The sequence below is a fragment of the Malaclemys terrapin genome, chromosome 14 (assembly GCF_027887155.1).
Source record: "Malaclemys terrapin pileata isolate rMalTer1 chromosome 14, rMalTer1.hap1, whole genome shotgun sequence".
Classification (NCBI taxonomy): domain Eukaryota; kingdom Metazoa; phylum Chordata; order Testudines; family Emydidae; genus Malaclemys; species Malaclemys terrapin.
Genome location: NC_071518.1, coordinates 38,445,874 through 38,461,081, shown reverse-complemented (window position 1 = coordinate 38,461,081; position 15,208 = coordinate 38,445,874). Strand labels below are relative to the sequence as shown.

Below are 15,208 nucleotides of genomic sequence, written 5' to 3'. Positions count from 1 at the left end.
CACAGCTATCCCACAGTTCCCGCAGTCTCCGCCGCCCCTTGGAATTCTGGGTTGAGATCCCAATGCCCGGATGATGCAAAACAGTGTCGCGGGCGGTTCTGGGTACATGTCGTCAGGCCCCTCCCTCCCCCGTCACAGCAACGGCAGACAATAGATTCGCGCCCTTTTATCTGGGTTAGTTACCTGGGTTACCTGTGCAGACAACATGGAGCCCGCTCAGCACAGCTGAGCTCACCGTCACCATATATCCTCTTGGTGCCGGCAGACGTGGGACTGCATTGCTACACAGCAGCAGCTGCTAACTGCCTTTTGGCGGTAGACGGTGCAGTAGACTGGTAGCCTTCATCGGCGATCTGGGTGCTGGCAGCCGTGGGGCTTGCCTTTTGGCAGTAAATGGTGTATTATGACTGTTAGCCGGCCTATTACAAGTCGGGTCATCGCACATTAGCAGAGTCTTCCCTGAGCAGCAGCTCGTGCAATAGGCCTGAAGACCATCGTCATACACCGCCCCGTATTTGCTGCCAAGCACCCAGAAAGATGCCGAGGGCTATCAGTCACGCTGCACCGTCGTCTTAAGATGTAAAAAATAGATTTTCTCTGTATTCATTTGCTTCCCCCTCCCTCCGTCAAATCAACGGCCTGCTAAACCCAGGGTTTTCAGTTTAATCTTTGGGGGGGACCAGTCTGTGACAGTTGTTTGTGTCTCTCCCTGATGCACAGCCACCGTTCTTTATTTTAATTCCCTGTGCCTGTACGCCATGTCGTCACTCGGCCCCCCTCCCTCCTTCCCCTAGGCCGTCAGATACTACGTTTGCGCCACAGCTCGAGCCGCGAAGCGGTTCACGCCTTTTCTTTGAATTCTGGGTTGAGATCCCAATGCCCGGATGATGCAAAACAGTGTCGCGGGCGGTTCTGGGTACATGTCGTCAGGCCCCTCCCTCCCCCGTCACAGCAACGGCAGACAATAGATTCGCGCCTTTTTACCTGGGTTACCTGGGTTACCTGTGCAGACAACATGGAGCCCGCTCAGCACAGCTGAGCTCACCGTCACCATATGTCCTCTGGGTGCCGGCAGACGTGGGACTGCATTGCTACACAGCAGCAGCTGCTAACTGCCTTTTGGCAGTAGACGGTGTAGCATGAGTGATAGCCGTGGGGCTGGCAGCCGTAGGGCTGCATTGCACCAGCCCCTTCCAGGCGATGGTATATTATGACTGGTACCCGTCGTCGTCGTACTGGAGTGGCTGTCAATCATGGCCACCTGGGCAGACATGCTACTGTCTCGATGATGACGGTTACCAGTCATAATGTACTATTTTCTGCCAATTGCCCAATATTGTCTGCTAAGCACCCAGAAGAGGCCGAGGGCGATGCTGGGTGCTGGCGGACGTGGGGCTGGCAGACATGGGGCTGCATTGCTACACAGCAGCAGCCCCTTGCCTTTTGGCAGATGATGGTATATTATGATTGGTACCCATCATCATCATACTGGTATGGCTGTCACTCATGCTGCAGCGTCGGCTGCCACCTTAAGATGTAAAAAATAGATTTATTCTGTGTTCATTTGCTTCCCCTTCCTCCGTGAAATCAACGGCCTGCTAAGCCCAGGGTTTCCAGTTTAATCTTTGGGGGGACCATTCTGTGTGACAGTTGTTTGTGTTTCTCCCTGTTCCTGTACCTGTACGCCATGTCGTCACTTGGCCCTCCCTCCCTCCCTCCCTCCCTCCCGCCCTCCTTCTCCTGGTCCATCAGATACTACTTTCGCGCCTTTTTTCTGACCAGGCGCCATAGCTAGCACTGGGATCATGGAGCCCGCTCAGATCACCGCGGCAATTATGAGCACTATGAACACCACGCGCATTGTCCTGGAGTATATGCAGAGCCAGAACATGCCAAGGCGAAACCCGGACCAGGCGAGGAGGCGATTGCAGCACGGCGACGAGAGTGATGAGGAAATTGACATGGCCATAGACCTCTCACAAGGCACAGGCCCCAGCAATGTGGAAATCATGGTGTCACTGGGGCAGGTTGATACCGTGGAACGCCGATTCTGGGCCCGGGAAACAAGCACAGACTGGTGGGATCGCATCGTGCTGCAGGTATGGGACGATTCCCAGTGGCTGCGAAACTTTCGCATGCGTAAGGCCACTTTCATGGAACTTTGTGACTTGCTTTCCCCTGCCCTGAAGCGCCAGAATACCAAGATGAGAGCAGCCCTCACAGTTGAGAAGCGAGTGGCGATAGCCCTGTGGAAGCTTGCAACGCCAGACAGCTACCGGTCAGTCGGGAATCAATTTGGAGTGGGCAAATCTACGGTGGGGGCTGCTGTGATCCAATTTGCCAGGGCAATGAAAGACCTGGTGATAGCAAGGGTAGTGACTCTGGGCAACGTGCAGTCAATAGTGGATGGTTTTGCTGAAATGGGATTCCCAAACTGTGGCGGGGCCATAGACGGAACCCATATCCCTATCTTGTCACCGGAGCACCAAGCCACCGACTACGTAAACCGCAAGGGGTACTTTTCAATGCTGCTGCAAGCCCTGGTGGATCACAAGGGACGTTTCACCAACATCAACGTGGGATGGCCGGGAAAGGTACATGATGCTCGCGTCTTCAGGAACTCTGCTCTGTTTCGAAAGCTGGAGGAAGGGACTTTCTTCCCGGACCAGAAAGTGACCATTGGGGATGTTGAAATGCCTATCGTGATCCTTGGGGACCCAGCCTACCCCTTAATGCCATGGCTCATGAAGCCGTACACAGGCAGCCTGGACAGGAGTCAGGACCTGTTCAACTACAGGCTGAGCAAGTGCCGAATGGTGGTGGAATGTGCATTTGGACGTTTAAAAGCGCGCTGGCGCAGCTTACTGACTCGCTCAGACCTCAGCGAAAAGAATATCCCTATTGTTATTGCTGCTTGCTGTGCGCTCCACAATATCTGTGAGAGTAAGGGGGAGACCTTTATGGCGGGGTGGGAGGTTGAGGCAACTCGCCTGGCCGCTGATTACGCGCAGCCAGACACCAGGGCGGTTAGAGGAGCACAGCAGGGCGCGGTGCGCATCAGAGAAGCTTTGAAAACGAGTTTTGTGACTGGCCAGGCTACTGTGTGAAACTTCTGTTTGTTTCTCCTTGATGAACCCTCCAACCCCCCCCCCCGACCCGGTTCACTCTACTTCCCTGTAAACCAACCACCCCACCCCACCCTCCCCTCCCCCTTGCAGAGGCAATAAAGTCATTGTTTTTTCACATTCATGCATTCTTTATTAGTTCCTTACAGAGGTAGGGGGATAATTGCCAAGGTAGCCTGGGATGGGTGGGGGAGGAGGGATGGAAAAGGACACACTGCATTTTAAAACTTTAACTCTTATTGAAGGCCAGCCTTCTGATGCTTTGGCGATCATCTGGGGTGGAGTGACTGGGTGGACGGAGGCCCCCCCACCGTGTTCTTGGGCGTCTGGGTGAGGAGGCTATGGAACTTGGGGAGGAGGGCTGTTGGTTACACAGGGGCTGTAGCGGCGGTCTCTGCTCCTGCTGCCTTTCCTGCAACTCAACCATACGCTCGAGCATATCACTTTGATGCTCCAGCAGACGGAGCATTGCCTCTTGCCGTCTGTCTGCAAGCTGACGCCACCTATCGTCTTCAGCCCGCCACTTGCTCTGTTCTTCCCGCGATTCAGCCCGCCACCTCTCCTCTCGTTCATATTGGGCTTTTCTCATCTCCGTCATTGACTGCCTCCACGCATTCTGCTGTGCTCTATCAGCCTGGGCGGACATCTGCAGCTCCGTGAACATCTCGTCCCTCGTCTTACGTTTTCTCTTTCTAATGTTCACGAGCCTCTGCGAAGGAGAAACATTTGCAGCTGGTGGAGGAGAAGGGAGAGGTGGTTAAAAAGGACACATTTTAGGGAACAATGGGTACACTCTTTCATTACAAGGTCGCATATTTCGGCTTGCAGGCAGCCATCGTAGGCCACAGTGTTTTGGCTTTTTTAACCTTCTTAACATGCGGGAAAGGTTGCAAACAGCAGCGCATTTCCCATATCAAGGATGAATTGGGTTGTCCATTTAAAATGGGGTTTCAATGTAAAAGGAGGGGGCTGCGGTTTCCCGGTTAACATGCGGCACAAACACAAGTAAACCACCCCCCCCCACACACACACACACGATTCTCTGGGATGATCACTTCACCCCTCCCCCCCACCGCGTGGTTAACAGCGGGGAACATTTCTGGTCAGAAGAGCAGGAACGGGCGCCTCTGAATGTCCCCCTTAATAAAATCACCCCATTTCAACCAGGAGAGCTTTCTGGAGATGTCCCTGGAGGATTTCCGCCCCATCCCCATACACGTTAACAGACTTGCTTGCTTTTTTTTTGTAATGTTTACAAATATTTACAAAGTTACACTCACCAGAGGTCTCCTGTGTGCCCTGAGGGTCTTGGGTGAGTTCGGGGGTTACTGGTTCCAGGTCCAGGGTCACAAACATATCCTGGCTGTTGGGGAAACCGGTTTCTCCGCTTCCTTGCTGCTGTGAGCTACCTACAGTACCTCCATCGTCATCTTCCTCGTTCCCCGAACCGTCTTCCCTGTGTGTTTCTCCAGTGAGAGAGTCATAGCACACGGTTGGGGTAGTGGTGGCTGCACCCCCTAGGATCGCATGCAGCTCCGCGTAGTAGCGGCAAGTTTGCGGCTCTGCCCCGGACCTTCCGTTTGCTTCTCTGGCTTTGTGGTAGGCTTGCCTTAGCTCCTTAATTTTCACGCGGCACTGCTGTGTGTCCCTGTTATGGCCTCGGTCCTTCATGGCCTTGGAGATCTTTTCTAATACTTTTCCATTTCTTTTACTGCTACGGAGTTCAGCTATCACTGCTTCATCTCCCCATATGGCGAGCAGATCTCGTACCTCCCGTTCGGTCCATGCTGGAGCTCTTTTGCGATCCTGGGAGGACTCCATGACGGTTACCTGTGCTGATGAGCTCTGCGTGGTCACCTGTGCTCTCCACGCTGGGCAAACAGGAAATGAAATTCAAACCTTCGCGGGTCTTTTCCTGTCTACCTGGTCAGTGCATCTGAGTTGAGAGCGCTGTCCAGAGCGGTCACAATGAAGCACTGTGGGATAGCTCCCGGAGGCCAATAACATCGAATTCCGTCCACACTACCCCAATTCCGACCCGCAAAGGCCGGTTTTATCGCTAATCCCCTCGTCGGAGGTGGTGTAAAGAAACCGGTTTAAAGGGCCCTTTAATTCGAAAGAAAGGGCCTCGTTGTGTGGACGTGTCCAGGCTTAATTCGGTTTAACGCTGCTAAAGTCGACCTAAACCCGTAGTGTAGACCAGGCCTTAGTGTGGAAGATGCTCTCTGAATTGCCTGCAGGTGAGTGAGTGGAGTATTGGCCTCGGCGTGCTGTCATGCTTGGGTCAGACACGACCTCAGTTGTAAATGTGTAAGGAGCCAGGAAACCTGGGGTGAAGCCCTAGCCCCTTCGAAGTCAAAGCTCCCATTGACTCCAGGATTTCATCCAGGATTCCTACAGGAAAAGGTCCTGAACGCTCTGAGGTTCATTTGGGGAGAAGTTGTTTTAATGTGGCTGTGTATGCGGAGTCTGGCCATCTCTGGTTGCAAAGAGAATGAGCAAAGGTGACAAGCCGGAGGCATTTGTTACCAATCATTCACCCGCAGGGGGGCATTTGTGTGTGTGTGTGTGTGTGTGTGTGTGTGTGTGTGAGAGGGACATAGAGCAAGGGATAGGGAGTTATATCTGAGTGGGTGAAAACAACCAAAGTAATGAATGGAAAAAAAGTTTTAAACAAGTGAAAGCTGCCAAATCCAAGGGGATCAGGAAGGTGCAGAACAGAGATTAATAAAGAAATTGGCATACAGCAGAATCAAAGGGAAAGTCACAGTTTTAATGAGAAAATGGAAACTTTGCAACTCGAGAGGAATGTTGGATGTGTATGACTGAATTACTCACTCCCAGCCTAGGACTGCAGGCTCTCTCAGCAGCTCTTGTCCGTTTTCCCTGGGGGTATTATGTTCCTTGGATGGCCCAGCTCAGGGAGCAGGCTGGGGTGTATTGGCTCTTGGGTACCCTCTGGCATAGATCGGAGGCGCACTGGGATTGGAGCAGAGAAGGGCTGCTGTGTTAGGATGCTTCTCCGGGCATTGCTTTGGGAAGCCCGTTGCCAGTTTTACAATCCCACAGAAACGTTATTAACAGGCATGAATCATACCGTGCCAGGTGACTGTGGAAGGCAGAGATTTGCTCTGTCGCCACCAGATAATTTTGGCCTTGGAGGAATTCCTGGCTCCTTTCAAGCTTCCGTTTCACACTGCTTTGCTTCCAGTTTGCTCATTGAACTGTAGAACGGGAAGCGAGTGAATTATTCTACGATTGCTGAGCTTTTGTTATTTCCTTCGTATTGTGATTGGATTTCACGTACCTCCCCTGTGTGTGTAGAGGGTCAGGCTGTCATAGAGAGCTGGGATCTCTTGTTAGCCCTGCTGGAAAGTGGATCAATAGAGAGACATTCACCTTACTTATTCCCCTCCCCTCGTAGGGTATCCCTACACTGCAAAAAAAGGTGTGTTCTTGACTCAGGTTAGCCAACGATCAATGGCTATTAGCCAGGATGGGCAGGGAGGGTGTCCCTAGCCTCTGTTTGCCAGAAGCTGGGAATGGGCGACAGGGGATGGATCACACGGTGATTACCTGTTCTGTTCATTCCCTCTGAAGCACCTGGCATTGGCCACTTCGGTCTGACCCAGTACGGCCGTTCTTATGTTCTAACTCAGGTTAAAATAGCACTGAAGACACAGCAACTTGGCTTTTATCCTCGGCTAATGCCTCTAAGGGAAGCCTGGGGTTGAACTCGAGCTACTGACCTGAGTTCAAAGCGGAGTTGCTGTGTCTTCACTGCTGTCTTAATGCATGTTATCTAACCCGAGCTAAGAACATTCCTTTTCTGGCAGTGTAGACGTGACACTCTCGACTCTTCGGTGCTCCTTTCTGCAGGCAGACGTGATGCAGACGTGCTTTTTTCTTCTCAGATTGAACTTCTGCCCTCAATGAAGTCCCTCCACAAGCACATAGACAGCACACAGCTGCCACTGGAGTTGGATGGAGCCTTCCCTTACTGCCATCGGGACTGGTTAAGCTTTCGCATGGTGAGTGAGACGTGAAACAGTCTTTAAATTTGCTGCTTCTAGGGTTATGGCCAGATTTCCCATACACCAGAGAGGAGAAACTTATAATTAACTGGGTTGGTGCAAGATACAGCAGCAAATAAATATGAAACTTACCAAAGACGGGAGATGTGAAGTTCTGGTTCCCCGGATAGCCATGTCTCAGCTACACTGGGCATGTATGCACGGCCATATCTGTCTTACCATGCTCGTGTTCGTGTTGATGGATGTGCCCAACGGCCAGATCCGCGTGGCTATGGGAATCCTAACCTTGACTGTCTTAACTTGGGTATATCTAAGAATGTAGTTGCCAGAGGGAGCAGGGGATGCATGAGAACCTGCAGGGCTAGACCCTGGGAGGAACTGGGCCACTAGAGGCTTAGGTTACGCAGCCACAAGAGGACCCTTTGAAGCTAGGCACGGCAGGGCCTGAGTGGCGGCCCCTCACAGCCCACTGATTGGCCAATACTGGTATAGAAGCCGTGATGGGGAGCTGTCTGAGCAACAACAGAGACTGCTTGCCTGCTTCTGCTCCCGACCTTGCTTGCAATAAACCCTAAAATCCAGCTTCTGGCCCCAGTTTGTCCTCGCCTTTGCCATTCGACTGCTGTCTGTAGCCTGGTGCCTGATCCCGACTTCCTGGGATCCTGACCCTGCTACTTCTCTCACGCTCGCAACTTAGCAGCTGACCAGGGCACGCGGGAGCAGGATCATTGCAGCCCTCTCCAGGGAGGGGAGACAGACTCCTTCCTTCTTGTGCACTCCCAGGTCTCCAGGGCAGGGACTCTCTTGAAGTTTGTCTCATTCATCAGTGATTAGAAGAATGTCACCCCTTAACAAATAATAACTGGAATAATAAAGGTTTCAGAGTAGCAGCCGTGTTAGTCTGTATCCGCAAAAAGAAGAACAGGAGTACTTGTGGCACCTTAGAGACTAACAAATTTATTAGAGCATAAGCTTTCGTGGACTACAGCCCACTTCTTCGGATGCATAACAGTCCAAAGTGATCAGAGTTAGTTAGAATTCTGTTATTTTGGAGCCAGGTTTCCTGGAATATATAGTCCATTGAGGACTACGCTTCTGGCACGTGTAAAGCTTTAGGACACAGGTGCTGGAGTTCTTGGAGGAAATGTCTGAATTGGCTGAGAACACCCCTGTCCTCCAGCACTGATGACTGACAGATTTTACCAAACTTGCCACCACATTCCACCCCAGGAGCCAAGCAAGGAGCTTCAGTTCCTTTGTGCCACACGCTTCAGGGTATTCCTATATCAATAAGAGGCACATTTGTAGCAGTAACGTTAGGTGTGATTCAACATGTTCAGGTATGGGGGGGGTTCATTTCCTTTAATCCCTGCAAGGATCATCTGCAGCATGCACGAACGGGCAGTGTTTCCATTTGCAGTTTGATTTACCGAACTTTGTTTGGGACAGCACCAATTTCATGGCTTCTGCTTCCTGGGATTCAGCCTTGTTCTGCCCTGACGTTGTTGGGCAGGGCACAATGTAACAATGCCTAAATGCTGAGCTGTCTGTCAAGATGTCACAGATGATATTGCTGTGCCTCTGATGGCGAATTGAGGCGGTCTCTCTTATTTTCAACTTGCTTCAAATATAAGGCGATCAGAAACATCATCATTAAAGTTCTCTTCCCTACCCATATAGAATCATGAAATCATGGAACTGTAGGGCTGGAAGGGTCCTCGAGAAGTCATTTAGTTCTGCCCCCTGCACGGTGGCTGGGCCAATTAAACCTAGACCGTCCCTGGAAGGCGTTTGTCCAACCTGTTCTTAAAACCGCCAGTGATGGAGATTCCACAGCCTCCCTGTTCCAGAGCTTAACTACCCTGAGAGTTAGAAAGTTTTTTCTAGTATCGAACCTAAATCTGCCTTGCTGCGGATTAAACCCATTGCATCTTGTCCTACCTTCAGTAGACATGGAGAACAATTGATCACCGTCCTCTTTGTAACAGCCCTTATTATATTTGAAGGCTGTTATCAGAGCTGCCCTTGGTCGTCTTTCCTCAAGACTAAACATGCCCAATTTTTTTTACCCTTTCCTCAGAGGTCAGGTTTTCTGAACCTTTTCTCATTGTTGTTACTCTTCTCTGGACTCTTGCCAATTCATACACATCTTTCTTTAAGTGCGGTGCCCAGAATTGGACACAGTACTCCAGCTGAGGCCTCAGCAGTGCTAAGTAGCATCATACAATTATCTCCTAGGTCTTACATACAACACTCCTCTCATAGATCCCAGAATGATATTAACTTTTTTTTTGCAACTGCATACAGAATTTGCGATCCCAAATAACCCCCAGAACCTTTACAGCAGTGCTACCACCTAGCCACTTACTCCCCTCTTTGTAGTTGTGCTTTTGATTTTTTTCTTTCCTGGGTGCAGAACTGTGCACTTGTCTTTACTGAATTTCATCCTGTGCTTTCAGACCAGTTCTCTAAATTGTCAAGGTTGTTTTGAATTCTAATGCTAAAGTTCCCTCCCAGCTTGGCCTCACATGCAGGTTTGATAAGCATCCTCTCCACTCCATTATCCCAGGCATTAGTGAAAATATTGAATGGTTCTGGACTCAGGACTGACCCCTGCAGGATCCCACTAGATACACCCTCCCAGTTTGACAGTGAGCCATTGAGAACTACTCTTTGAGTACAGTCTTTATCAGTTGTGTTCCCACATTGTAGTAATTTCTTGTAGAACAGATTTCCCTAGTTTCATTATGAAAATGTAATGTGGGACTGTGTCAAAAGCCTTACCAAAATATCAGGGGGTAGCCGTGTCAGTCTGTATCCACAAAAACAATGAGGAGTCCAGTGGCACCTTAAAGACTAACAGATTTATTTGGGCATAAGCTTTCATGGGTAAAAAAACCCACTTCTTCAGGTGCATGGAGTGAAATTTACAGACCAAAACATTAAACACCTCAGCCTTCTTGATTCTTCCCTGCTATGGAGAGGACCTTCGCTTTCCTTTGTATTTCTCTTGCTCCTAATGTATTTAAATAACCTTTTCTTATTGCCTTTTATTTCCCTTGCTAGGTGTAACTCATTTTGTGCCTTGGCCTTTCTGATTTTGTCCCTACATGTTTGTGCTATTCTTTGTACTCCACCATAGCAACTTGTCCATGTTTCCACTTTTTGTAGGATTCCTTTTTGATTTTCAGGTCATTAAAGAATAAGTAGGGGCATTGCCAGCAGATCGAGGGACGTGATCGTTCCCCTTTATTCGACATTGGTGAGGCCTCATCTGGAATACTGTGTCCAGTTTTGGGCCCCACACTACAAGAAGGATGTGGGAAAATTGGAAAGAGTCCAGCGGAGGGCAACAAAAATGATTAGGGGTCTGGAGCACATGACTTATGAGGAGAGGCTGAGGGAACTGGGATTGTTTAGTCTCCAGAAGAGAAGAATGAGGGGGGATTTGATAGCAGCCTTCAACTACCTGAAGGGGGTTCCAAAGAGGATGGAGCTCGGCTGTTCTCAGTGGTGGCAGATGACAGAACAAGGAGCAATGGTCTCAAGTTGCAGTGGGGGAGGTCCAGGTTGGATATTAGGAAAAACTATTTCACTAGGAGGGTGGTGAAACACTGGAATGCGTTACCTAGGGAGGTGGTGGAGTCTCCTTCCTTGGAGGTTTTTAAGGCCCGGCTTGACAAAGCCCTGGCTGGGATGATTTAGCTGGGAATTGGTCCTGCTTTGAGCAGGGGGTTGGACTAGATGACCTCTTGAGGTCCCTTCCAACTCTGATATTCTATGATTCTATGATTCTATAACTTCTGGCGGAGCCCTATTGGCCTCTTCCTATCCTTTGCGTTGGGATAGTTTGCTCTTGTGCCTTTAATATTGTCTCCCTGAGAAATTTCTAGCTCTCTTGAACTTCTTTATCTCTCAGATTTTCTTCCCACAGGACTGTTCCTACCAGATCTCTGAGTTTGTTAGTCTGTTTTTTTTTAAGTCCATTGTCCTTATTCTGCTGCTCTCACTCCTTCCTTTCCTTAGAATGATGAAATCTATTATTTCATGATCACTTTCATTCAAATTGTCTTCTACCTTCAGATTCCCCACCAATTCCTCGCTGTTAGAAGCAAGTCTAAAATAGTTGTCTCCCTCATTATCTCCTCCACCTTCTGAAATAGAAAGTTGTCCCCAGTATGCTCCAAGAACATATTGGGCATGAAACACAGTGAGGAGTAGCTAGGGAAATACCTGGAAATAAAATGAAAGAATCTGGGGAAGAATACTGGAGTCCAGGGCCACCTCTTGTTTCACATTTCTTACATTTTGAAGTCAGTATCTTTCCCCAAGCTGTAGCTGAGGGGGGAGTTCCTGCAGGAATTTGACGGCACAGAGCTGCTAATGGATGCACTGAATGTGACCATGACCCAAGTGATAAATGTCTGTAGCTCTGCAACCACATGCCAAACACTATTTATTTAACATCTCTGATGAGCTTACCTGCTTCCTGCTCACTAATCTGTCTCCAGCGGGGCTGCTCACAACATTCCAAACCCGGGAGCAGCTTCAACCAGCTCCTCGTTTTGAAAAAAATAAGAACCTGCTTGTGAAGGTGGAATTTGCCCCCAAATTTCACCGGTTATAGGCTGACGACAACAGTATTCAGACCTGGATCCATGACGCTTTTAGGGGCGATATCTCATGAACCCCCACTGTCCCAGAGGAGAGCTGAGAATGCAGGTTTTCTATGGTATAAATCATTTGAATCTAGTTCTGGAGGTTTGCCAGGTGTCCGGCCTTAAAATTGTACCACCCTGAGCTAACTTAGGTAATGTATAGAAGTCTTAAATGTGTATTCTGTTTTTTCTATCACTCCAGGGTCCATACATTATAACTGAGGCAATTTAGCTTTCCCAGTGAAAGGATATGAAAACTATTCAGTCTGGAAAAAATACAGATCTTAAAAGAATGTCACAAAATCCCTCTTCTCTAAACCAAGGCACAAACAAAATCCATAACAGCTTGGGGTGGGAATAAATTAGGTTTGTATTGGACCTGCTATGGGATGACCTATTTAAACTCCTGGTTTGGTCACTTGTGGCTAATGCAAACATCCCAGACTCAAGACATGAAAAGCTTAATACCTCACTTGTATGCGGTGGTGTTGTAGCCATGTTGGTCCCAGGACATTAGAGAGACAAGGTGGGTGAGGTAATATCTTCTATTGGATCAACTTCTGTTGGTGAGAGACAAGCTTTCGAGCTTACACAGAGCTCTCCAGGTCTGACTCCTTCCAGTTCTAGGAGATGGGATATCTCCATTAATTATTATTGGGGGGAGGGATAGCTCAGTGGTTTGAGCATTGGCCTGCTAAATGCAGGGTTGTGAGTTCAATCCTTGAGGGGGCCACTTGGGGATCTGGGGCAAAATCAGTACTTGACCCTGCTAGTGAAGGCAGGGGGCTGGACTCAATGACCTTTCAAGGTCCCTTCCAGTTCTAGGAGATGGGATATCTCCATTAATTATTATATTACCTCACCCACCTTGTTTCTCTAATACCACGCTGTCACAGGTCCCATTCGAACACCCCCTCTTGACTACCCACTGGACTGCTGTGAGGGAACCCAAGCCTCTGGATCCCAGGTGTTTTAAACCTCTGGAACCTAAATGGAGCCCAACCACTGCCCCAGTCTTTGGGGTCCATAGGCACAGCCTCGGGGTGCAGACCCTGTATCTGTCACCCCACACTGAGAACTTGCTGCCCAATCCCTTGGCTCACTGCTGACTCTTCAGACACCCCCATAGTTTAACACACCGAAGGGGTGAGCCTTCTGGGTTACAGTTGAAATGTTGCAGGAGGCCTGGGGCATATAACGCACCGAGACTTCTCACCGGAGTCTAGCATCATTGCTCTCTTGCCTGACAGCTAAAGCAGAAGCAGTACAGCTCATATACAGCACAGCCAACCCTAACTGCAATGCCCCTCAATAGCTTGCCCTTCTCTGGGGAGTCCTGGGGGACCACTGGTGTTCAGGAAGGCAGGCAGGGTCCCCTGACTCATGAGGATTGTACCTGTTGGGTTGCTTCTTCCTCTCGGAGTCTTTCAGCCCAGCTTTCCATGATCCCACAGTTTTCCTAAGAGCAACTTTGTTGTATTAACCAGAATTCGTAAGTTTCACAGACAGAGCCCTGAACCCATCATACACCATGCCATCGGTCCACTGGAGATTTCCACCCACAGCTTTCTACCAATCCCTGTAGCTCCCTGCAAGCTGCTGTTTCTGTTCTGCCCCGAAGAAAACCGTGCAGACAGTAACCTCTGCCTTGTTCCTTTCCCCTTCAGAAACTGGAGCATTTGCTACAAGGATGTCAGGGCGCTTGTGCTTTCCTGCAGGGGGCCATTCAGAGGGTGGAGTCCTGTAGATTACCAGAAAGAGCTGAGGTAAGTGTTGTCTTCTAGTGCCAGACACAGGCACAACGAGCAGGATGCTAGACAGGGACTGCCAGGCTGAAATTTTAATGCAATAATGGCAGCTCACGCTAAATGCTGCATTTTAAATTTTCTTTACTACTCAAATTCTCAGTAAATTAGGCAAAGCAAAGTTCTTAAAGTTAAACAACTGGTGTTAAACAGCAGGGGGTTGGACTAGATGACCTCTTGAGGTCCCTTCCAACTCTGATATTCTATGATTCTATGATTCTATGTCCGAATGGCGAAGTGTTTGTATGGAGATTGGGAAGATGGGACTTCATATCTGGATTAGAGAAAAATGGATTAAAAAGAGCAATTAAATTAATCATCAAAGTAAAGTCACATTGACACAGGTCAGTTCTCTGCGTCCTGGGCCTACTCCGAAGTCCCTCCCGCTCTAGCAGTGAGCTGGCTATTGTAATGTTTGTTCTGGGGCTCAGATTTCTAAAGAGAACAAGAAGTACAGAAAAGATGTGGGCGAGGCTAGATGCAGATTGAGACAGAATCCAGTGTTGTGAAAAGGAAATGCAAAAAAGGGCGAAGATCTGCACGCTGCCATGGAAGAGGACCTGGAAGGAAGCGGGAAACCCAACAGTGGAGCATCATGAAGGCTTTTCCAGGGTTCATTTCTAGCTTTCTTTCCATTCCTCTCTGGATGCACTTTTGCTTAAAAGCTCATACTTATTGTTCATTTCCCTGTTACAATAAGCAGACCCAGGCTGGTGTCGGGCCATGAGTTGGTTGGTATAACTCCCATCTATGTAACCTTGTCATCGTTCTCCTGTCCCCGTGCCGGGGGAGATTTCCACTCAATCAGCTTTGTGATGAGATGCCAGTGTGGTTTGTAATGGGATTTCTAGCTGTTAAGGGAAGATACATTTGAGTAAAGTGAGTCTCTGATGACCATCTTCATGTCCAAAGAGAGTACTGATGTGTCTGAAATAAGTAGTGCCTTGGTGCTGTCAGTATTAGAAACCCCTCAGGGGAGGGCATTGTTCTGAGGGGTGTCATCTCATTGCTCTTTCTGAAGAGCCTGATGCCAGACCAGAGGAAAGGCGTTAACTGATGAGATATTGATTTCAGTGGGAAAGAAAGCAATGCTGTACAGTCCATATCCTTTCCAGGCTGTGCTTTCAAGGACAGAGAGCGGGGGCGGCGGGGGTGGGAGTGGGGGGAGTACGATAAAAGGAAGGCAAGGAGAACAGGACAAATTGTTCTCTCTGCAGTTACCGTTCAATAGCTTAGAAATTCAATTAACCGTGCCAGTCAAATGGAAGCTACTTTGGAGTGAGGAAAGATCAGGCCTTGCTAGAAGGCAAATGTGAAACAAAGAGCCTTTAATTACAGCACCGCGCCTGTCACTTGTTCCCAAGATTTATTGTCATGGCGGCTGACATCTAAAACTACAAAATCCTGCCTAGGAGACAGCCTTTTCTAAGTCCTGTTTGTACAAGAGCTTGTGGGGTTTGACGCTGGTCAAATGGACACTCTGAAAACGTCTCCCTCTTTCTCCCGAGTGTAATTCTGCAGCTGTAGAAAGCCCTACATCAGTAGGACTCTGCAATGATAGCTTTCTGTTACTACGCCCAAAATGT

The 15,208-nt window shown here is 49.1% G+C and overlaps 1 protein-coding gene across 1 annotated transcript in view; it reads left to right on the top strand.

The window, feature by feature from the left end:
* Positions 1 to 15,208, top strand: part of PLEKHG4 (pleckstrin homology and RhoGEF domain containing G4) — a 164,157-nt gene that overhangs the window by 74,491 nt on the left and 74,458 nt on the right. The window contains 2 exon segments of the mRNA XM_054049240.1: positions 7,040 to 7,156; positions 13,485 to 13,583. Of these exon segments, the coding sequence (XP_053905215.1) occupies positions 7,040 to 7,156; positions 13,485 to 13,583 (216 nt within the window).